The sequence below is a fragment of the Betta splendens genome, chromosome 4 (genome assembly GCF_900634795.4).
Source record: "Betta splendens chromosome 4, fBetSpl5.4, whole genome shotgun sequence".
In the NCBI taxonomy this organism is placed as follows: domain Eukaryota; kingdom Metazoa; phylum Chordata; class Actinopteri; order Anabantiformes; family Osphronemidae; genus Betta; species Betta splendens.
Genome location: NC_040884.2, coordinates 19082569 through 19104939, shown reverse-complemented (window position 1 = coordinate 19104939; position 22371 = coordinate 19082569). Strand labels below are relative to the sequence as shown.

General features: G+C 40.8%; 1 protein-coding gene across 2 annotated transcripts; it reads right to left on the bottom strand.

Annotated features, from left to right (window-relative positions):
• Positions 1–845: 845 nt before the first annotated feature.
• On the bottom strand, positions 846–22096 carry ube3c (ubiquitin protein ligase E3C). Of its 2 annotated transcripts, none has more exons than XM_055508268.1 (24): positions 21939–22096; positions 21236–21350; positions 21039–21088; positions 20880–20954; positions 20521–20667; positions 20301–20416; positions 20033–20190; positions 19719–19872; positions 18708–18928; positions 18399–18550; positions 18021–18208; positions 15259–15345; positions 14982–15145; positions 14416–14642; positions 12601–12705; positions 12401–12488; positions 10640–10737; positions 10107–10239; positions 9149–9396; positions 6322–6534; positions 4615–4803; positions 4458–4524; positions 4239–4369; positions 846–2708 (listed from the first exon to the last, which is right to left on the bottom strand). In XM_055508268.1, the coding sequence occupies exons 2-24, from the start codon at positions 21303–21305 to the stop codon at positions 2538–2540; spliced, it is 3252 nt and encodes a 1083-aa protein (XP_055364243.1). In that variant the 5' UTR covers positions 21306–21350; positions 21939–22096; the 3' UTR covers positions 846–2537. The 2 variants fall into 2 exon arrangements, with proteins under 2 accessions (XP_055364243.1, XP_055364244.1); XM_055508269.1 differs by lacking the exon at positions 21939–22096 and adding an exon at positions 21446–21470.
• Positions 22097–22371: the final 275 nt, after the last annotated feature.

Here is a 22371-nt window from a genome sequence, read left to right as displayed (position 1 = left end):
GTAAGAGGCCAAAGATATGGGCTGAACTCATCCTAACCCAAGGAAAGGGAATGAACAGGTGAGGGTTATTGCAGTTTTGAATCGAACTGAGCCTGAAATTGCAGTCTTGCATTGATTTCAAATGGAAAATGAAGGTCGTTTTTGCAGTTACCGCTGGCAGGAGCTTCTGGCAGCTATGGAAGACCCAATGAAAATGACAGATAGCTATTAATTATAATAGACATTATGTGCGGTCAGTATCTAATTAATCTCATTGAGCAGGAGGAATCACAGCAATAGACATCACACACAGGACATTATAGATCACACAGTCAATAGCTGTCACTAAATATGTTCACACAGGCTTTTTGCCTTTCGTTTATTCTTACAGTTGAAAGTAAGCTACAAAGGAAAGGCAACAAAATGAGTCTCTCTTGTCAGTAACCTGATACGCTTTTTTTAGGTTGGCCTATCCCTGAATTCATGTTAAGACAGGCTCGCCGTACTCTTATAAGGCTACATTATCATGCTTAACTCTCCCATAATGTGATGCTGATGAACTTTCAATATGCTATTTGTTTAAGCTTTTAAGCCCATTTTCATGGACGCCAGGACGTATCGCCTATTTACAGCTGCAGCTAGGAAGGTAAAATGTCCAAACTATAACCTTCTGAAATATTTCCTTAGGCACAGCAGCAAGAGGAGTTTTTTTAACATAATTTTAAAGTTAGTTGTCACAAAAAACAAAAAACAAATCGTACACTAGCTGTCCAATGATTTTTCTGAAAAAGGTTAAAAAGTTTTCTGTGCATTACCACATATTGGCCAGCAGGTGGCACTTGGTGACAAGTAAAAATAAACCAAGCCAAAGGCAATTTGTTTTTTATTGTGGTTCCAACACTAGCAGGTATAACAGTTATTATCTGTTACCCTTTCTGCTCTACTTATTACATCTGCAATAACACTGGGCTCACAAGGTTTGAACAGCTTATGTGCTTATTGAGACTGTAGCTAGTGGAGTGAGCTTTAATCCTGTTTCATGTTTCCTTGCTGTGCAGAAAGATAAACAAGGGTAAAAGCATCAATTAGCCATCAAAAGGCCTCTGAGCAAAGTAAAGTATATTACACAGCAAGGATGATTCATAACACTCTGCATTAACTTTGTCAGTTATAATCAATCACAAGGTAATAGTCTTAAATAAATCTCATAGTAATTGAGATGAATCCCTCATTTCAATGACAAGACCGGTTTTTAAGACCCAATTACCACTTTGAGTTCCCTGGCCCAGTGGATGTGCTGTGTTGGGGCTCTGGGATGTGAAGAAGGGGCAGCAAGTTGGCCGTTGCAGAAAGGAGGAGAAGATAGAGAGATGGACTCAGTCCAAAGAAGGATGGATCTCCTCCTGGGCTGTTCTGCATCAGAGGGCAGGTAGATTTATGACAAACGCACACACATCTTAATTTGTGCTCAGGCCGATAATGCATCTCAAGGCCAGAATAGTTCTGCTCAGTGTTTCTTAACTGGATGTTTCTTTAATTATATGTCAGAGGCCATAAAACTCAGGAAGAGATTTTCCCACAAAGCACTGTTTTATGTCTTGGCCATTACTGTAAATTACAAGCAACAAGAAGGGAGACTTATGGAAGGAACGTGCAAAAGAAAAGTGTTTTTCATTCATTTCCATTTTGTTTTTTGTCATCATTCATGAGGGTTTGTGAGCCTTATCGCAGTAGTTGCTCCTTAAAAGCAAACATTTGGGCACTGTTCTGGGAAGAGATGGTTCAAACTCAGTGAAATGTGACATTCACCACACAAAAGCGAAACAATACTGTACAAATACTGAATACATGAATAATACAAGATTGGTTGTAAACATGTACATACATATTCACAAAACCATAATTGTAATGCTCTCCCCCAGTTTAGTCCAGCAGAGCACGAGCCACGAGCACACGTCAGATGGTATGTGAACCATCACCGTCTGCTCACTGGGCAGACAGGAATTACTGTAAATAAAACTATCACAAAAACTGTGTGATCTCTATAGGAAAATACATAATCACTATACACAAAGGCTTCCCCACCACTACAGCCCTTATCACACACCACAGTCTGTCCCTTTGCTGTTATATTGCATTTAATATGATGCCACATCCAGTAAATCTTTGGTGAAAACCCACTGTCCATTCATGTTCGATTACACGAGAGCAGATGCTTCTGCCTATTTTGTGTTTTTATTAAAGGGTGTGATGGTTTCTGTATCACCAATCTTCTGAAGTGTTCTGACACACGAATAAACATTTAAATTACTTAAAAGCAACAAGTTAAAAGGCTTCTCACCCTGCTAGATTCTTGCACCATTTAATTTCTCTTCCTTTTACGACCTCCACCTCGCTCATTGGCTTGGCGCATGCACACATTCACAACCACACAGAAAATGAAGTAGTTCAGTGCATCATCCTCATGTGTTTGGTTCTCTGTCTCAAATGTTTCCTCCTAAGACATTTCTATGATGTCGGAGTCAGTGGTTGCAGGGACAGAGAAGCCTTTGTCCTTCTCAGCTTAGCTCAAACCCGGCAGAGGACTCGATGGCGTACAGCAGCTTGTTCCTCATTAAGTGCTGGTCGCAGAACTCCGGGAGCTTGAGCAGGTTCATGCACGTACTGGCGGTGGGCAGACGTTCCAGGTCTGCGCCGCCGTTGTGGATGCAGAAGGCCGGGTACAGCTCCTGTGTGCAAATGGACATGGTGAATAAGCACGTAATAAATTGCTGCAGCTGCAGATTACATTTGGTCATCATGAGGTGCTTAAAGACAGGAGGAAAAATGAGATGTGAATCAACTTGTGTCAGTGATGATCACAACGTCCAAAGCAATCCCGATTAGGCAATAAATGTCACATTCTACAATGTTAAAAGACAGACATTAAGCGATAAGGTAATACAGCGCAGTATAAATTTGGGAAATCAGCTTAGTGCTTGAAAGGTACTGAGCGAGAAACTGGCCCACAGTTTGACCCTTGGATGAGACACGGAAGAAATGGTCATTTCATGTTGTCTATCTGGCATTTTTTTAAATCAAGCTTCCCTGTGATGAGGCCACCTCATCTGTGGACTGTGACACTGGCCGTTTCCATCACAAGCTCGGCTGAAGAACAAGCTCCTCCGACCCGATTTCATCCTGCTATTTAAAGTTAGCACATAATGGTGCCGCGGCCATACTCGCCCGCTTAAATGGCTCTTCGGGGGCTTAGCTTTAATGACCCCATTTTTCTGACAATTACCGTATTAAACTATCGTTGCTTATTGAGAAATTGTCATTAGGGTGGCTATCATTTTAGAAAAAAAGAGAGCTTCCATCATCTTTTTTAAATGGCTCCTCCTGACAGAGCTATTTCTTCTCTAATGAATCCTGGGCCATTTCTGGACAGCTAATTAAAGCTTAGCTGGCTCAGGCTGAGGGCTGGGTCAGGGGCTGCTCCCCCTACGAATTACCACCTAGAGAGGCAGGAGGAGAAAGGGGGAACCTCCACACACTGGCCAAAGTCAAATAGATTAAATGAAGAGGGAAGAAAAGTCTCGTTTAAAAGTCTAAAAAGAAAGTATCACTGATTTTAGGAATAAGCCCATTTGATTTTCCTAACTACTGACAGTGTACTAAAACCTATCATATGACGATTACAGCTTCTGGTTAGACAAAGTTAGATACGTAAAAACTCCTTAATGGACCAGAACAACATTTCCCTGCGTGTTCGACTACTTAAAAATCCCACATATCAAGTCAGCTACAAAGTGAAATGGCTTCCAATGAGGAGTCACTACTTAAACAATGTGGGTATTTTCCTGTCAGTGGCGTTTTAAGGGAAATGCACTTTTCTTCTAGTAACAAAGAAAGCAAAAGTTCAAGAGTTCAACCTGCTACCGATTTCTGAATAGTAATATTTGTCCAGACAGAGTCTCCAACGAAGCCCCCCCAACTCACAATTCTTGGGTAAAGTCACGAACCATGCAACAACAGTGGATGTGGACATAAGACTTCACCAGACGAATGCAGCCTTATCACCTAATTGTAAAATGATCATATTGAGGGTCCTTATCAGTCTAAATATTTTCAATACAAGAGCGTGAAGAGGAAGCACTCCGTTCAGCTGGGTCTTGAAAACCGTTGGATAATGGATTTAGGTACTAAAGCAGTCTGCATTGTACTGAGAGAAGACAAAGATGGAGCAAAGAGGAAGTTCCCGTTTGGTGAACCCTCACCTTAAAGCCCAGCAGTGGAGGTCTGGAGCAGCTGGTGACGAACTTCAACAATTTGCGCTTTTCCTCATCAGTGAAACTTTCGACCACCTCCCAAAAGATCTGAATGACAGGGTGCGTGGCCGAGTAGCCGCCTGAACAGGAAGATGGCAGGAAAACTCACATAAGTTAATCACATATGTAACATATTTGTCAGCAAATTTGAATTGAATCTGTTCCTACCCGAGTAATTGGTGAACTTCTTTAGGTCATCAAGACAAATTGGCACGTGTGCCCCAGATATTAGCACCTACTCAAAGAAAAAAAAATCATGTTAAGGTGAGTGACTGCAATATTCCATATTTAAGTGCGGTTTTCTGTTGTGTGGGCTCTACAGTACCTGGATCTCCTGCTGGTCAAACATGCGCAGCCACTCCAGGTTGACTACATTAGCCAGACCCTGTCTAAAGGCCAAACAGTGAGGCCTGATCTGCTTGTTGAGTCTGTAGTCCGCCACCAAATGGATGTAGGCTATTCGGTTTGCCGTGGTCACAGGAATGTCTTTGCCCCCTGGCTTGAGCTCAACCACCTGAGTCAAAAAGGCACAGGGCAAATCTGTTTAAATGTATTCCCGCATCTGCTGGTGGGTTATATTACCGTCAGGCAGCGATGTTGCATATTTTATCATGCATATTACTGAGTCTGCCTCAGTGCCAGCTGACCAGCAAACAATGGGAGTGCTTTAAATCTGCCAGGTACATTTAATTCAATCACACAATGACAAAATGTTTCCCCACCATCTGATTAAAGGTGAAGCTGTGTGTATGTTTATGAGTGTATAAGTGTGACAAAGAGAAATAGAGAGAGAGAGAGAGAGTGAGTCTAAATATAGCACATCTAATGAACATGTGGTCCAATACAATTTGGCCCCAGGTTCTCTTTTCATTAGCTTTAGAGCAGTTAGCACTTTATAAGATGTGCTCATCTCTGTTCATAAAGATTGGTGTATGATGACATCATACCAGCAGAAAAAAACGGAATGTTCATCGTTTTCCAATGTAGTTTTACTCTATTCGGCATTTGTGATTTTCGACACAGGGAAGTGTTTTTTTAAAGGAGGAGGTATCTGGCAAAGAGTTCAAAAGTAAAGATGAACATAAGTTTCCTTGAACAGGAAGTCTGTAACAGCAATGACTAACAATGATAACATGTTACTTAACACAATATTTGCTTAACAACAAAGAAAGCAAACTGACAAAATTGGCAAAAGACATGAATCAGTTCCTCTCTGACGCAGTTTCATCTGAAACCGGTCGATAAGCTTTACAAAGGCATTCAGTGCTGTCACACACAATTAGATTGTTTTATTCATCCAAAGGAAGTGATTCCTAATATTACATCCAACCCCACAAAGCTGCATACTGCGTGAATCTGCACTGAGACGTAATAACTTTTTCCAGCCTTATGGTGGATTGTGATTATGAACTAAGTACGAGAATTACTGTCGTTATCTTGCTTACTTTGGCTATCTCACAGGGGCAACTGCAGGGCAGTCTGCTCCCGGGTGTGTGCCTAATCTTTCGCAAATTGTTTTCCCTATCGTGTTTGCGATGCCCTATTTGTGACCAGGAGGGCTACATTGTAACTCAACCGTTTCAGGTGTTGTTTGAGAAGAGCTAATAAGACGCGTTAAGGCCCTAAGCAAACAGGGGCTCTGGCTAGAGTGCAGGTCTGGGTCCAGGTGATGCGGTGCAACTGTGGCGGGTCGTCTACAAAGCCATGAGCTTTGGAGGGGACGTGCTTAAGAGCAGCTAGCTGATTCTTTCAGGCGTGTTCTGAGATGATTTCTGGAGGAAAGGCGGGTGGAACGGTCAACAGAGCTTCTGTGTTTGTTGCATTGCAGCAGAGCTTAAGGTAGCTGTGGCGACGTGCTTTATCTCGCTCAGTGCTGAAAAGCGGTACATGATGGGGGAAATGAATTATTAACGGCACAAAGAGGAACCAAACAGGAGGAAGGAATTGTGGCTGAATGAGAACTACTGGGGGAAAAAAAGCACATGTGAATCATTTATCCAGCTCCAACCATGTCCCCCCCAACCATGATCACCTGAGCTTCTCCCAGATCGTTGTTGACAACTGTGAAGTTTAGGCCCAGCTCCTCCACGTCACCCTCGTAACTCTTGAGAAAGAGAAGGTTGCGGTACATCTCTGGGTCCAGTGAGGCCAGGTGGTGGATGTCCACATCTGCACTGGTTCCCAGAAGTTTTGACAGGAAGAAACTGGCAAATGGCAACTCCACCAGCATGTTTTCATACAGCGCCTGTGAGAAAAACTGAATGTCAGCTGGAGGACAACTGCAGGACAATGAATACGGACTGTTTCACTCAGTATAACCATGAATGAATGAGAAAATTAAGTTATTGTTTATTGCTTAGTTGCCACTGAATAAAACATGTTGATTCGATAACACATAACTAAATGGATTGTGGCCTGCATCACTATACCTAAGAACATATTCAAAAATCTGATTAGGACACACATTTGCCTACTAGTCCTACTAGTCCTCCTTCAAAATCAAGTTAAAAGATACAGCAGTAAATCTGGTCCCATCATCATGACTGAGAGCTCAACATGGCACACAATCCATCTAAAACACACAGGCTTCTCCTCCACCCGCCTCAAACTTTATAAATGCCAATTCTCACCTTGACCTTAAATGCCATTAAGAACTACAACTGAGCAGGTGACTCATAAAACCAAAAGCTAATGTACTGGAATAGTCCGAAAAAGAGCCCATTGGAGGCATTAAAATATACAGGTCTTAATAAATGATAGCGCTAAAAACCCTGACCGCATCAGCTAAATGGATTATAAATCCAGAGAATTTCCATAATGCATGCATCTTAAACACACATGCACGCATAAATCACGGCTATTTTCTAAACACAGGTAAATTGCACAACTTCAAACATTGTCTATTTTTTATGCAAAATAATCCACTTAGTATTTCTCTGGTGGCCTGTGCTCATTGCAGACCATATGCGCCACACGGCCCCTTGAAACCTATCAATAACACTTGTGCCGGGAAAAGGCAGCAATAAGTATATGGAAAAAACCTGTAGTCTTATTTTTTCAATGCCACTTACTTTATTTATGAGTGTTTATTGCCAGAAATTATGCCAAAATGACTTGGGCTGGATAGGATTAATTATTATGGCCTGAGCCTTTTAATATAAGTGAGTGCAGTGGCAACGCAATTAAAGCAGATCGCAGCACCATCAGGTGGAATAAATGCCAACAACATTGCAGGTGCATTCTGTTAGCTGCCAAATAAATTTCTTAATTTACAACATTAAGAATCAATAAAATTATAATGCCTTTCAAACGCATCTCTATCAATCAGGGGTGCCAAGCTCACACACCGCTAAAGGGAGCTATTAGTCACTGGAGATCAGGGAGACAAAGTCTTTAGAACAGTTAGCACTTTCCTCCTTTCTTACGGTTTACTGACTGGGGAGGAAAGTGCTGATGAGGTTGGAGGTTTTTAACTAATGAGAAACGAATGAGGAACAAAGAGCATCTTGCACACGTCATATAACATAATGAAAAATGCGATTTTGACCGAACATTCCCAGAAGACTGAATGAACTTTTTTGTCCTTAAATTGTTGAGACGTAACCCTGTTTTCATGTCTCACCATTTGCGGCTTAAATCTTTCAGCTTGTCAGCTGGGTGGACAAGTGAGGAAGAAGGATGATGACTGGCCTCTATTCTGATGCTCAATCCCATTTCAGTGAGTACCCTAGACAAGCCACTCCTGCCTGTAATACATCACCTCCACAACAATGGCACGCTTCGGACATTAATTAACAATATTAATTTCCCGTGTCCTTTGAGCCGCAGTGTGCACTGTGCACGTTGCAGCAGTGGTGATGCAATCCCAATCCATATAAACAGTTGCCTTTTACCCGGGCAATAACAGCACTAAACAAATATCAATACGCCTCTCAAATGGCCACTCAAACGTCCATTTTTATGGAGAAAGAGGAATATAAGGTAGGGTTAATTGAAAGTCAAATTCAAATTAATTTCCACCGGCTTAATTGCCTGAACCATTAGCTGTGGAGAGCACAATATCGAAGAAGTGGGGGTGAAGAGACTGTAGCTGCTGATTGATCATTCCTCACTTGCACAGAATACAGAAAGGAAGAGAAAGAAAAAGAGGAGGAGGAGTTGTGATGCTCTGGTAAGTGGACCCGACCATGTAGGGCTGAGCTGGAGAGAATAGACCTGGACGCTCCTGACTGTAAAAGAGATCAAAATGCTATTACCAAATGCTTTGAAGGCTTATTTATGCCCTGTCTGCGTGGGACTGTTGATTTAGTGCTAGCCAAATGCAATCACTACACAAACAAGAGGTAGGAATCATCGACTAATGGAAGCCTTAATTGAGAGGCGGCCGCTTGTCATGAGGTAATTCTTCTCCAGGTTGAGATGATAGCAACCCCCACATCGCAAGGAAGGCATCCTGATAAACAGTCACTATGACATGCATTAGGGATGATTTAGAAACATTAGGCTCTAATAAATACCAGCATCAGAGAAAGAAGGAAGGAAGGAAGAGACAGAAAAACAATGGCATCAAAAGATTATGTATAGAGTGATCTTTGTAAGAAGCCACTGATAGTAATTCATGGAACGTCATAGGTTTCTGAAGCAAACAACAAAAATGCTCTACATTTGCATAAAATCCAAGGGCAGCCTTGACTGACTGTGATGGATCTGAATTGATATATTGGTCATGAGATCAAGGCTGTGTGGGACAAGCTCTTACAAATCTCCTGTTTTCTCTTTCTTGCTGTGTCAGGTATTATGGGTTTTTTACACAAACATGGATATGTAACAATAATCTTCATTTCCTTAAAAGACCTCACCTTTCCCAGGATCCTGCCCAGGAAGTAGTAGTGTCTGGTGAATGAATCCCCGACCAGCATTTCTGCAGCGGGGCTGGGATAGAGCAGGCCCTCGTTGGTTGTTTTAAAGAAACCCTGGTTGGGATTGAAGCCCGACTTGAGGAGCTCATTAAGAAACTCCCGAAAGATGCCGCCTCCATCTATGCCCGCCTCATCCAGACCGTGAGCGTTCAGCAGATGGACTCGAATTCTTTTCTTCAGGTCTGGTTCTAAATGCAAGGACACAGAAAATGGAGGAGAATTTAGGCAGGCCAGTCAAAAAATACTATGTTTTTAAATTACTTTAGATATATATGATTTTAATAGAAACTGATTTAGACTTTCTAATTTCCTAGTTTTATTATTATTTGTTGATTTTTATAATGACCAATAAAACTTGTTTTACCCACAACAGTATTTTGCAATACTTGACCTGCAGAATATTCAAATCAAATTTTATAAAGGAGGTCATCTTTCAGAATAATTAATGTAGAGTAATAAATCAAGTCAGCTATAAGTTATAGACATATAAATGATATAGATGTCTTCAGACCAGGTCTACTACTACTCTTTTTAATCAGGCTGGTCCCACTAAAGTGCCCTTTCAAATTCAAACACTAAGAGGTGACTTAAAATAATTGATTCTACTTTTATGTGATCCATTAGAATAATCTGAACCACAATTTTACTTTACCAAAATTCAATAGTCTTCACATGGAGAGAGTGCTTCATCTGCAATACTAGCACACCTTGGTTTTCAATACTAAGATCTCAGAGAGCAGTGGCAACAATTACTACATCTTGCTTTTCCCCTGTGAACTTGAAAATCAAAGCAGGAACTAGGAGGTTTTTGTGACAACATGAGAAAAAGAGGGCTGACCTCTGATGTACCACAGATAACAAACAAACATTCTTCTCACTGTAGCGGTGCAAACCCTACCGTTTTCCGGGGAGAGTTTGTCATAAGCATCTTCATAGATATAGTTGCGTCGGATAGTGACATTGATGCCATCTGGGAATGGCCCATCACCCTGAACGTCCCGTTTGTCAGCATAAATTAACCTCTGGAAGATCTACAAAACGGTAAAGCAGGGTCAGTGATAAATTCTTTTTCTTGCAAATTTTGTAACTGTGACTTTAGATTTGAGTGTGTTTCATTCATTCTCTGTCTTTGATCATCTTCTTGGCTGCTTAAGTTGAAAAAAATTTAACGATATTGAATCAATGTTACATAAGTCTAGCTATTGTTATATGTAATTTTTTATCATTTAGTATTAGCCCTTCTACTAAAATAAATATTATTTCTACGCAATATAAAAAAGGTAGGTATTTGCTAATAAAATATTATAGCCCTAATTTCAAAGCAATATATGATGTTCAGTGTGACAGAGGTACTTGACAATCACAGGATTACCGCACCAGTCTGCTTTACAATGTCACACACATCAAGCATGAGCACAGAACGCTGCCTACCTTGACTCGCTCCTCGAATGGAACCACAAACGGGAGCTCTGTGAGGATGGCCAGATGTCGCTCCTCAGACACTGACAGCTGTGGAGGCTCTGTGCCCACTGCAAAAGGACACATAACATACGGGTTAGAACGTGCTCCAGTCAGTTCACACGGCTCACTACAGTCAAACAACCTAACTCTCCTCAGCAGACTGTCCCATAGATTCTTTTAACAATTTAACATTTAACATTTCCTTTCTATCCTATACTGATTTAAAAACATCCCAAATATTTTGTAGCTACAGTAATGCTTAAATAATTTTAGGTTATTCTTATTCAATTAGAATAGAATTTTTAAAATGACTAATTGTGTATTTAGGTGCCTATTGCTCATATCCATTAGCCAATATGTGGTCAATACCACTACATCAAGTCAATGCAGTATTGAGCTCAATGGTGTTTTTGACAATGAACTTGAAGTGACTTACAAATCACAGTCAAGAAAAAGTGAATCAATCTCCAGTGGATCAAGAAGACATAAATGAAAAAGGAAAACTGCTTTTCATAAAAATTATGTGCCATTTGTAGTCATTTTAACCACTTAGTGACAAGGGTTTCAGCTGGAGAAATACTCCAGCAGCTGTTACACTCCTTTAGCAGCATCATTACCATTTTTCTCAGTACTAGTGCTTTAGTTAAGATCCAGTCCTCTGCTCGTGAGCCAGTCAATAACGGCATTTCCGTCCTACAGCTTTTTAATTATGCTATTTTAATTAACCCAAATGTGACCTGTCCATCCACCTACCAGGAGTTATCCATTACGCTGATGTTTGTTTTGTATTAAACTCTGGGTTTAGACGGTTTACCCCACAAAAAACTGCCACAACAGCTAAACTGCTATTTATCCTCCTCACTTTGTGTCCACTGCAGCTCAATTATTCTGCTCAATTAGTCAATCTGATCTGTATTTTCCCATCAGGTTTCCATCTTTGCGGAGAAATATGGCCTTGGAGTGGTCAATACGTTGCTCATTCATCAGCCACAGGCCTGTCCATTTAAGGAAATGAGAAAAGGCTAGACAACACATAGACCAGATGTGGTTGAGTTCATCAGGTACTTTCACACTAATTGAATTTATCCCATACAGCCTCTGAGTGGCATTAGGTAGATCATACACACATTGTTATCAGCTTGTTTTCACACCATACTTCACAGAAACTGGGAAAGGTTTAAAGTGAGCCAGATGAAGCCCTGCTTGCGTCAGTGTGGTTGTTTTTCTTAGTGCCTAATTGAGTGAATGAAGAGAAGATGTGCACTGTATCTTTGTTGAAATGAACAGGGTTAATGATTTTTCCAGGGTTTTCCACTATTCCAATGCATGTTTTGATGGAAAACTTTACAGATTGATGAAGATTTTTACAAGCTATAAAGCAAACAATCACTACAGGGGATATCCTTATCAGCAACATTTTCTAGTTGTTTCCTCGTGGGCAGGTCAAAACTCACTGGACCCTAACTTATGCCTCTAAGCTCATCTTATGGAACATAATATCAACGCACAGCTCTATAGAATATGGAAGGTAAACAGAGAGAAGGTGACTTTGGACACCAATTAGGATGATTTCCTGGGCAATGTATCAAGCTGACACGAGCATTATACGATTCTAAATTTTCAGCCTTTGCCAATGGAGCAGCTCTCTAGTGTACATAAATTATAGTATTGTGATTGCATGTTTAGGTTCTCCTATCTAATGTTGTGAGTTATAATATCATAGCACCCTACCATCAAGTGTTGACTGAAGCGGTCCTATGCGCCCCATCCTTCTTGTTCTCCACACATGTCTTGCGGAGGGGACGTACAGCTGAGTGACCTATTGTGGGCAAAAGGTCGACCCGTTTTAGGTGTTCAATTCAGACGCATTTTTCTCATAACAGGAGAATAAAAGAAAATATTCCAGCCAAAACTAGACTCAACAGACATACCTTATCTGCTCTGATGTTGACCTCCTCAGAAAGCCAGTGACCTGTTGGACAGAAGGGACGTCTAATGTCTCGTGCTTTCACCATCTTCACCAAGTTAGTGATGACCTGGGTAGTAGACCACACACACACAGACACAAATCATATTATATTACCCATCAACTGTTTGCAGACACACTTCACTGCAATGCAAAAGCAAAACTAAAATAATATACTTAATTCAAGACTAGAAAAAAAATTGACTCGATTGACTTGATGGGGTGCCTTCACTTTGAGGAAAAAAAGCAATTTGAGAATTCAGCCATTAGTGTGCCATTTATGGGGAGTATAAAAGAAAAACGACCTGCGCTATCGTTCAATGTCTGGCCCTGTTAATTACTGGCGAGGTCTGCTGACATCAGCCATCGGACAGAGAATGCAAAAGTCACGCAGTGGTTTACGTAGCTGCAAGGCTCCCGGTCGCCTGTGAGAAGGCTTGTGATTAAACTTGATATTTCTCTTTGATGTTACATGTAGAAAGACATTTCAGGATATTAGTAAAGAATACATTTGAGTAGCAATATTTTAGATTTTAGATTCCTGTCATTTCTTAAGGCTGCTGTTGCTTTGGCTTGTCGGTCATCAGACACCATATAACCTCATATGTGTCAATGCGTAATAATTTATTAAAGGAGCAGGGACGTCTGGCATGACTGTTACAGCCAGTCCATTTCCATATAAAACCCAAGTTAGATCATTTCAATCGAAATGTTCTTTTCTAAAGCACATAATTTTCATAGAGTGACAATCAATCACAGGGAAGCAACCAGAGTCTGCAATAATGGCAAGTGCAAAATGCTGTAAAAGGCGTGTGGCGATGGGTTTGGAGCAGGCCTCACCCTGACTCTGGGAATGAATAAGCATTCCTTAATTAGCCCATCGGGTTAAGTGCAAGCCTTAATGGGCCTTTCCCAAACTCCAACGTGACATCGTTCTCCAAACATGGCCAAGAAGAAACTTCCATTAGCAATATTAATACAAGCTTAGTTGATCATTTTCATTCAATTAACTTCTTTCAGTTAAATAGATAGCTCGACAATGGAGGTGATAAAAGATAGGGAGGGACGACTGATGACACGAACCAAACATTAGCGTGTTAGGGGTCAGCAACGTTAAACCGACTGTAAATCCCACCATTCAATTTGGAAAATGCATTTTCCTTGCTTCCCACTTCTTTAATGGATCGTTTCAGCTCACAAGAATCCTTTGAGCAGATCTTTTATGAACATGCCTGATGTGTTTCGTGTTTTGCTACCTTTTACGAAATAGGAGGAGCCACTTTTAAATGCTTCTGGTAAAGACTAACAGCCAAGAAGAAGCACAAATAATTTGTGTTTCCTTGTAGAGAATGAATGGGTAGGAGAAGACGAAACGAAAGAGATGTGAAATGAGAGAAAAGGTCGATGAGAATTAGGTTAATGCTGTTTTCTGCCTCATTTCCTCTGTGTAAATATTCCAATAAATGACATTCATGGCAGTGTGCCACCTTGCCTGTGCCTGGTCATGCATACAATCTTAATTTCCACTGACACAAGTGAGAATCGTCCCAACCTTCGTTAATATATAGAGTGGCTTTACAGCAATTAGGCCTGTTGTGATTTATACCTATATACCTATAAATATTAGGTATGAACACACATACCATGGAGCTGTGCATGATGTGGTGTGTACAATGAAAATAGCCAAGTCTTTAATTACAGATAATAGATGTTACATATTTCAGACTAATTTGATAACTTTTGGCTGTGATCACAGAAAACAACACAAGCATCATCTTACCTTAAAGAGCTGTACCCAACGCTTCTGCTCAGCCTGGATTCGCTGCTGAACCTCAGTGTTTGTCTTGACACCTACACTTCGAAAGGCCGCCATGTACTCCTCTCTGTGCTCCGTCTTGGTCTCAGGGTAGGCCAGCTTAATGATTCCCAGACATGCATCTCTCAGACAGCGAGACAAAGTCACCAGCTCTGACAGCGTAAAAGGCATCATTGAGGACTGTGTCTGACCTGATGGGAAGGAGAATGTGTTTATTATCTTTAACAGACATTGATTTTCATATTTAAATGGCCACAAAACAATGTAAGAGAGCTGAAAAGACATAACACAAGACATTATTTTGGCTAGAATATCACACAGTAATAGGAAATGATAGATTCTTTGAATCAGTCTGGCACAGTCAGACGTGTGTTCCTCTGGATGTTTGCAACAAATTCTCAAACATGGCTAAATAAAAAGTAGATGATGAACATACCGTAGTACATATGCATACCATATACATACCATGAACATAAAATTTGGCTTTAATTTAACTGCAAAAAAGGCTAATAAAAATATTGGTCTCCTACCTTCAATTTCATTACCATGTCCAAAAAACTCACTGTCGTGCACAGAGATAAGTGAGTGACTGAAGAGAGAGCTGAAGAGATAGAAAAGAGGAATGATGCGGATCGAGTCCTCGAACGACATGGGAGAACCTCGGGAGATCAACTGTAGCAGTGGCACCATGGAGCTGAGGAAGACAAAAAAGGAGAGAGGCTGAAAGGCCATGATGTATTATGTGAAGGAGATAAAGTATTAACATGAAAGCTGATGCAGATAAGAAACTCATTTCCTTCAACTTACCCAGTGATCATTTTAGTTGTCATGGAAGTCACCAGGTGCCAGAGATGCCTCAGGAAACGTGCATTGAAAGCTAAACTGTACAGAAGTCTGCAAGAGAGCGAACACAGAGATAGATTTTTTTATTTGAGTTAGAGAGCTATTTCAATCAGATGACACAATCAGTGTGAAGAACAGTAAAATTACTTTCCGCCAATCCGTCTGCTAAGTCAAGATTGTTAACTTTGCCCTGTTAAACAGAGGACACAGGCGAAAGGAAGAAAAAATAAATGATGCTGTTAACCAACATTTTGCTCATAGAATTTTCTTGGCCTTTCTCTCTCCTTTAATAGCTTGTGAGGGCCGAAAAGAGATTAAATGAGCCATTAAGCTTTATTTAGGCGAGGCACCTTCCATTAGTAAACTAGTTGCTAGCAAGGGTGCCCAGCTCAGGTCATAAACAGCCCTCTGGCTTCCTGCTGGAGCTCCATTTAACTTAATGGCAAGGCGAGCAGGACAATGGTGGATGAGGGAGGAGGGGAGCCCTGGTCCTTGCTGTGACCCTGCAGCACCAGCATGCTTCCACACTCACAGCAAATTACATGATAACACTAAGGAGGGCCCACATACCTCCCTATAGTCACACTACATTTAACGGACTGTGGCACCAAGGTGTAAAGCTGTTCTTTGTTTGAGTGTATGTGTGTTTGTGTTTCCTCCTGAACGGCACAACTTTTCACACAGGGAGTAAGTACAGGTGACAATAATGTGGTAAATAAGCTAAAAGGCTGAATAAAGTCGCCCCTGCATATAATAGGCCCTTGACTGAAGAGTGATGGCACCAAAGGCTGCTAGCCTTTAATAGGAATGCACCGTGTATTCACTGAGGCAGTAAAGGTCAGAAAAGAGAAAGAGCTAAGAGACAAAAATAGGAATACTACAAAATAGTGTCACCTCAATGTCAGCGCTCAAATTCCCGTTCAAACATTCAGTGAACTAAACCCCATTCCAAACTCCCTAAATGGAAATAAACTAAAGGAGCAGAATGTCAGACAACCCCCCATAAGACTTGAAAAATGGTTTGTGCTGGGCACACACACACCATCTGTCAGTACTACAGGGCTCAGGAGAGAAGCACAGAGGAGGGCTTATAACAAGTGATGTGGGTGTTTGATTGAAATAGGAAACAAAGCACTAAACGCCAGCTGACGTGCTGATTTACGGTCTGAGAGAACCCAAGCCCCCATTTCAATCAAGAAATGAACTACTAATAAACAAAGTCAACAGATCAAAAAGGTTGTGTGTATGCAGGAGAATAAAAAAAACTGTTGGATGAATCACATTTCATTACATCGAAAAAATACAACTCATATGATTTGATTCCATAAAGAATGAGTTCTTACCTAAATCCAGATCAGCTTTGCTTGTGTTAACATGATAAACACTATTATGTCACGCCAATACAAAAATCACACCAAGAGCTTATCTGTGCTCGCTTTCATCTGAGCAAACTGTTAGCAACAGAGTGCTACACTAAGTGGAACCAATCTAAATATCCAACCCTAACAAATAAAGAGAACTTACAGCATCCACACAAAATGAACTAAAAACAATGAGAAAATCAATTAGATTCAACTCACCTTTACCTTGTCCTTTGAAAAAAGGAAGAATGTCGTTTAAAAGGACAATTTACATATTTATTAAAAAGGCAGTGTGCCGGCCTGGCTGGACCACTGGCCAGCCGCTCTGTTTTTGCTGTAGAAGCAGTAAATCAAGGACAGGGATGCAATTTGCTCCCCTTAGCCTCTTGTAAAGCTATCCCGTCCACTTCTGCAGTGATTAATCTTTCTCAGTGAGCTAATTATTTTGTACAGATATCCAATAATGATGGAAGGCGAAGGGCAGGATTTATGGTAAAAGTGTAGGGAAGGAGGAAGCTGTAAAAATTAAGGGGAGTGGGGAGTTGTACACTAAAACGGTTCTAAATTTAGGTTAACTGTTTGTAAGCAGCTAAGCAAAAATACTGTAATATAAACAGTATCCAGTTATTGAGGTAGAATGTTTTTTTTTTTCATTTCTTTTTTCATATATGATTCGGGGAGCATTAGGACCAGTATTAAAAAACAGATCCCCAGTATAATACAGCTGCAAACATTGTCAGACTCTTTATAAAATCACAACTAATGCATGCAATGAACTGGCAGAAACTAGTTTAACTAATAATTAACCAGAGCAAGGTGATCATCCATGAAGCCCAATCGGCATCACCTCCTGTAAGTCAATGCACCCCTCACCCCCTACACCCTCTCTGACATCCTGGCCCTAATGTAATCAACCTGAAAAGGGGTAATTGCCCTCATCCAGTAGTGACAGCTTTCCTGACATCCCTGCTTCCTCTGCCGGTTGTAAATGCTAGTGGGTCTGGACCACTGATAACTGCCTGCCCGCTGCACTTCACCGTTATTTACATGACTGCTTACAGTGCAGAAACACATAAAGACACAGTATTCCTCTCAATCAGATAGGTGTGTAAACAAGCTTTTTAAATGCAAGGCCTCACACAACAAGTTCTGTAAGTTTTATGATATCAAATAAAAATTAAAAAGCCTTTAAAATGTATTTTCATGTTATCATTTAATTTACTGCAATATGACATCTGAAAGTTGAAAAAACATTTTTCATGAATGTGTCAAACTCAAAATGACTAAATGACTAAAATGTTAATGTTGCATTTTAATTTCTCCATAAATAAGTCCCATCGTGTTTTGCATCATGTGTATTTGTACCTGACTTTTGGCACCATCAGGTGATGCTGCACCATCAGTGTGTGACAGATGGACGCCATCATAGTGAAAACTTCCTCGCTGGCTGAATCCCTCCAAACCAGGTTCAGGAGGGCATTTGTCTGCTGCTTGGTGTCCAGTTTGTGAACACACTCCTCTGTGATCAGCTGCACAGAGATCCGGCTGTCATCCTGATCGACAAGACAAAAAGAATGCGAGTTAAAAACTGGACAAAGAGTGGTGGTTTATAGATAAACGTTTCATGCTAAGTACAAATGCTAATGATGTCAAAGGTGATATGGTTTTATGGTGTAGGCGCAGTCACAAGAAATCTCATCAGGAGTGAACATCACTCTGTGTGTCTGTGGATTTGTATCAAACCTGCATGGGTGGTGGACGGATGCCAGCCTCATCCTCGTCCTCTGAGTCGCTGCTGGCTTCGGGCCTGCTGCTGCTCTCTGATACAGGCAGCAGTGGGAGCAATGACTGCAGAGCCCGCAGGTACAGCAAAAGACCCTTCTCTGACAGCGAGCCTGCAAACACACATCACAAATCTTTATTAATTTTGCAAACTCTTTGAATAGATTTTTACACTTGCTGGGTAATGATGGGTAGCTGAGAGAAAACCTTTGTTGGAAATTGCACCTATATTAAAACACAATCAATTTACAACTGTATGTGGTCACTCACTTAAGCAGTTCTCCCCAGCAGAGAGGACAAAGTAAAACAGCCATGGTGCTTGACTTTGTGCTGCTGAGGAGGAGCCGACGGTGGCCTGAAGGGAGCTCAGAAAGGCCTCAAATGGGAATGCAAGATGGGGGTCCGACAGTGCCGGGATAAAAAAGTGAAATATCTGCTCAGTAAATGGTGCAGAGATGAACTCCTCAGTAAAGGCTGCAAACACAAACTGCCTAAAAGAAGACAGGTAAGCAAAGATCAGAAAAGTGAATAGCCCAGATTAAAATACTGATATAAAAGAACTGAAACGTTATTGTACAATGTGGAATGTGTTTATAGTATTATCTAGTTTGAAGCAGTGAGGAAGGGGTGAACTAACATCATGCCTCTTTTTTTGTGAGAGCAACAATATTGTCTATGCAAACAGAGTTTCTCCATGTAGCTAAGTTACGCACATCTGGCGAGTCAAGACACATAATTAGCTGTTAGAGTCTGTGTGTACACAAGTTTCTCTCGCTCCCGCCTTGCTTTTCTTCAAAAAAGAAAAGAAGTCGTCTTGCTGTTTGTTATTAGGAGCGCCCCAAACTGAAGGCAAACAGCCTGATATTCAGGATTCGGGTAAGCAAGTCTATGGAAACCTTTATGACTTGTTGTAAATGAAGAGACAATTCTTGCTTGCTTGCAATGCTTCAGTGACAATGAATGTTGTCTCTGAAGAAATTACTAGCTTACCACTGAATAGAAAGGACAAAAACCTCTATAGTTTGTCTCACTAGAGCAGGAATGATTTAAAGCATTCAATCTTTCATTTGCTACAATCAAGAGTTTATATTCTGTATTTGCAGAACAGCAACCTGGGAGGTCTAAAGATATAATAAATAGAAATGATGCCATGACTAAACACTTATAGACCTATGGTGGGTAGATTTTTTTGTCAATAATGTAGGTGTGTCAAAATGAAATAACAACACATTTTAGGTCAAATTAATCAAACACTGTAGCAGTTTTACTCTCCTGCTGTACCTTGCGCCTGTTGTGCAGGAGGAATAGGTAAAGTGCAGAGGTTTGAGGATGTGTTCCAACAGTGTGCTTGCCAGAGGGATAGAAGGAGCATCGCTGTACTCCAGACTGGAAGGGAGTCTGTGATTCACAAGAATATACAGCGACTTGTAGTATCCTGGACAAAAACACAATGAAAATGGCATTCAAAGTGAAACAATGCTGATTTTTCAAAGCAAAACATGTGTGAACAATGTAAACAATTCTTTATGTATGATAACAACAAAAGCCAGTAATAAACATTATAATACATGATAGGCCAGCGACTGTGAACATACCTTTCTGTACCATATAGTGCAAAATCTGCTCGAGTAACGAAGCTACATAATTGGCATCTGGAATAACAAGAAGATAGGTTCTCTCTGATGAAAAGATTTCTAGCATCCGCATGGGAACTGTCACATTTATACTGTCATCCTTGCAGTTCTGCAGGATTCTAGGAGAGAAAATGCACAAGTGGTGTTAGTGAAAATACCTTTTAATTTACTGCCAGCTTGTTGTGCAACTACTGGCAAAAATATGAAATAATTATCTGCAGGACTCTACCTGCAGCAAAAGCCTAAAATCCTCTTGATCTGAAACATACAGGTCTCTTTCTGTGGACCGCCCAGCAGCTTCACAAAGTGACTGTTGTGTTTCACCAGATTCTGGCACAACCATGTCTTTACAAACATAAAAAACAATACAAACACAAAAAGCAACAGGATATTAAGACAAGACAATAGACTTGTAATTCAACAGTACCAAAGAGACTGAGCAGTCTCACCAATCTCTGTGCATCCACAGTCTGTCTGTAGAAAAATATGAGTTGCCTTGATAAAAGACAGAGAGTGGGACCATCCAAGACTTGCTGAGCTCCTACTGCCTGTGTTTGGCTGACACACTGGTCAAACCTCGCCCTCTGGATGGAATACTAGAAGAAAGGTTTTCAAGGCCATATATTACAAGACAGACATTCAACATTTATGGTTGGACTAATAGTCCAGAGTATGTATTTATAATGGCTCAGTGGGTAAAACCAGTCATAATGACACAATCTATTATCAACATGCTTTCCTTAAAGATCAATTACACACACTGCTGTGGACACTGCCTCTGAGTTTGACAACATAGACCCGGACTCACCTGTAGTTTCAAGTCCTGGTAACCACGTATGTAGGACTGAATGATAATGGCATTCTTCAGACGTCTTCTTTCATCCTAAAAAACAAAAAACGATGTCAACGCTAATAAAGGCCAAAATAACAAAAGCCTGTCAATAAAGAAATGCACAAACTTATTCACCTCTCTTTTCCTTCTTCCCTCCTGAGTGCGGTACAGCAGAGATGCTTTCTCTTCCTGAACAATAATATTAAAATTATTGAAACAATGACTTGCGTCATGGCTTTGTAGAGTATGATAACTTGGTATGGTATGATTCTCCGGAACAGCAGACATATTGTCGCTGGACCGTCATTCCTCTCCATCCTCCAAAGTGATACTTGCCTTTTTACTTGCTCCTCCAAGTGAAACCTTGGGTCTTGTCTTGAAATCTCCCTCAAAGCTGAACATTGTTAGATCCTTCCCATGGACCGATTCCACGGTTGCCACAAGCTTCTAAAAGAGAAAACGAAAGCAAGATGAACTCAAAGTGTATTGAATGGTAGAGGGATTGTGTCCAAACGAAACTAAATAACACGCCGACTCGTTACTTTGCTGTAGTTTCTACACCTTTAACCCTGGCTTATACACTCCCCAACCAATACCGTACGGCGACATATGTTCTGATAAAACAGTCGTGAGCTTTTATTTAGACAACGACTGAACCAGACAGAAGGTGAACTTCAGCTAGTCTGTGGGTGACAGCTTCCCTTTGGATGCAACAATAGTTAGCTAGCCGGTTAACTTAGCTAGCTAATGACTCAGCAGCTGTCTGGCAGTTAAATACGCTACTAACATGATCTAACTTCAAGCAACAAAGGAGACGCTGAATTACAAATCATTTATTACCGCAGTACTGATGAACACGTGTAAGTAGTAAGTAGTTTGTTTACGTTAGCACTGCGGTTAGCTAGCGCAGCAGCTAAACACTCAGAGGCTAACTTTACGGGGGGTTTCTTCCTATTCGCATGTCTTTTTTGACATCGCTCATATCGCAGGACACTCGTTTGAGAAACATTCCGCAGCGGCGTATGAACTGTTTACCTTTGAGTTTTGAATGTACGTGTGAAACAGTCACAATAACACTGAAAATGCAGTTAAGGTTAATCCAACCGTCAAGTCTTCTTTTCCTCCTCTCTAGAAATCAACACAACTCACAGCCACGGCTCAGCCAAATTAACTGTATCCGGTTCCTGCGGGTCCAGCTCGCTGATTGGACGATATTCACGTCAATAACATTTTAAACCAGCCCAACCTCTATATATGTGGGTAGTTCGATAACTGTGGGTCGTTAGAACTTTAGTCCAGTTTGCGGTTTTAATATATTTATTATGCCACAGTTTTGAATTAACTGATCTTTACCTGAGTCAAATGTAAGTTTTTTAAACAGACTAGTGGATATTTTTTATCTAGCAAGTTAATTACAATAAACTCAAAACAAACTAAAAGGTTCAACCCTAATAGTCTTTTTAGGGAA

What these genes read in the sequence shown, in the direction of transcription:
- ube3c (XM_055508268.1), bottom strand. Translation starts at nt 21,305, where the DNA reads ATGTTCAGCTTTGAGGGAGATTTCAAGACAAGACCCAAGGTTTCACTT. An exon ending in ACATGGTAATGAAATTGAAG is followed by an intron (nt 14,643 to 14,981) that starts GTAGGAGACCAA and finishes CCTTCCCATCAG; the next exon opens with GTCAGACACAGTCCTCAATG. An exon ending in CTCCACTGCTGGGCTTTAAG is followed by an intron (nt 2,709 to 4,238) that starts GTGAGGGTTCAC and finishes ATTTGCACACAG; the next exon opens with GAGCTGTACCCGGCCTTCTG.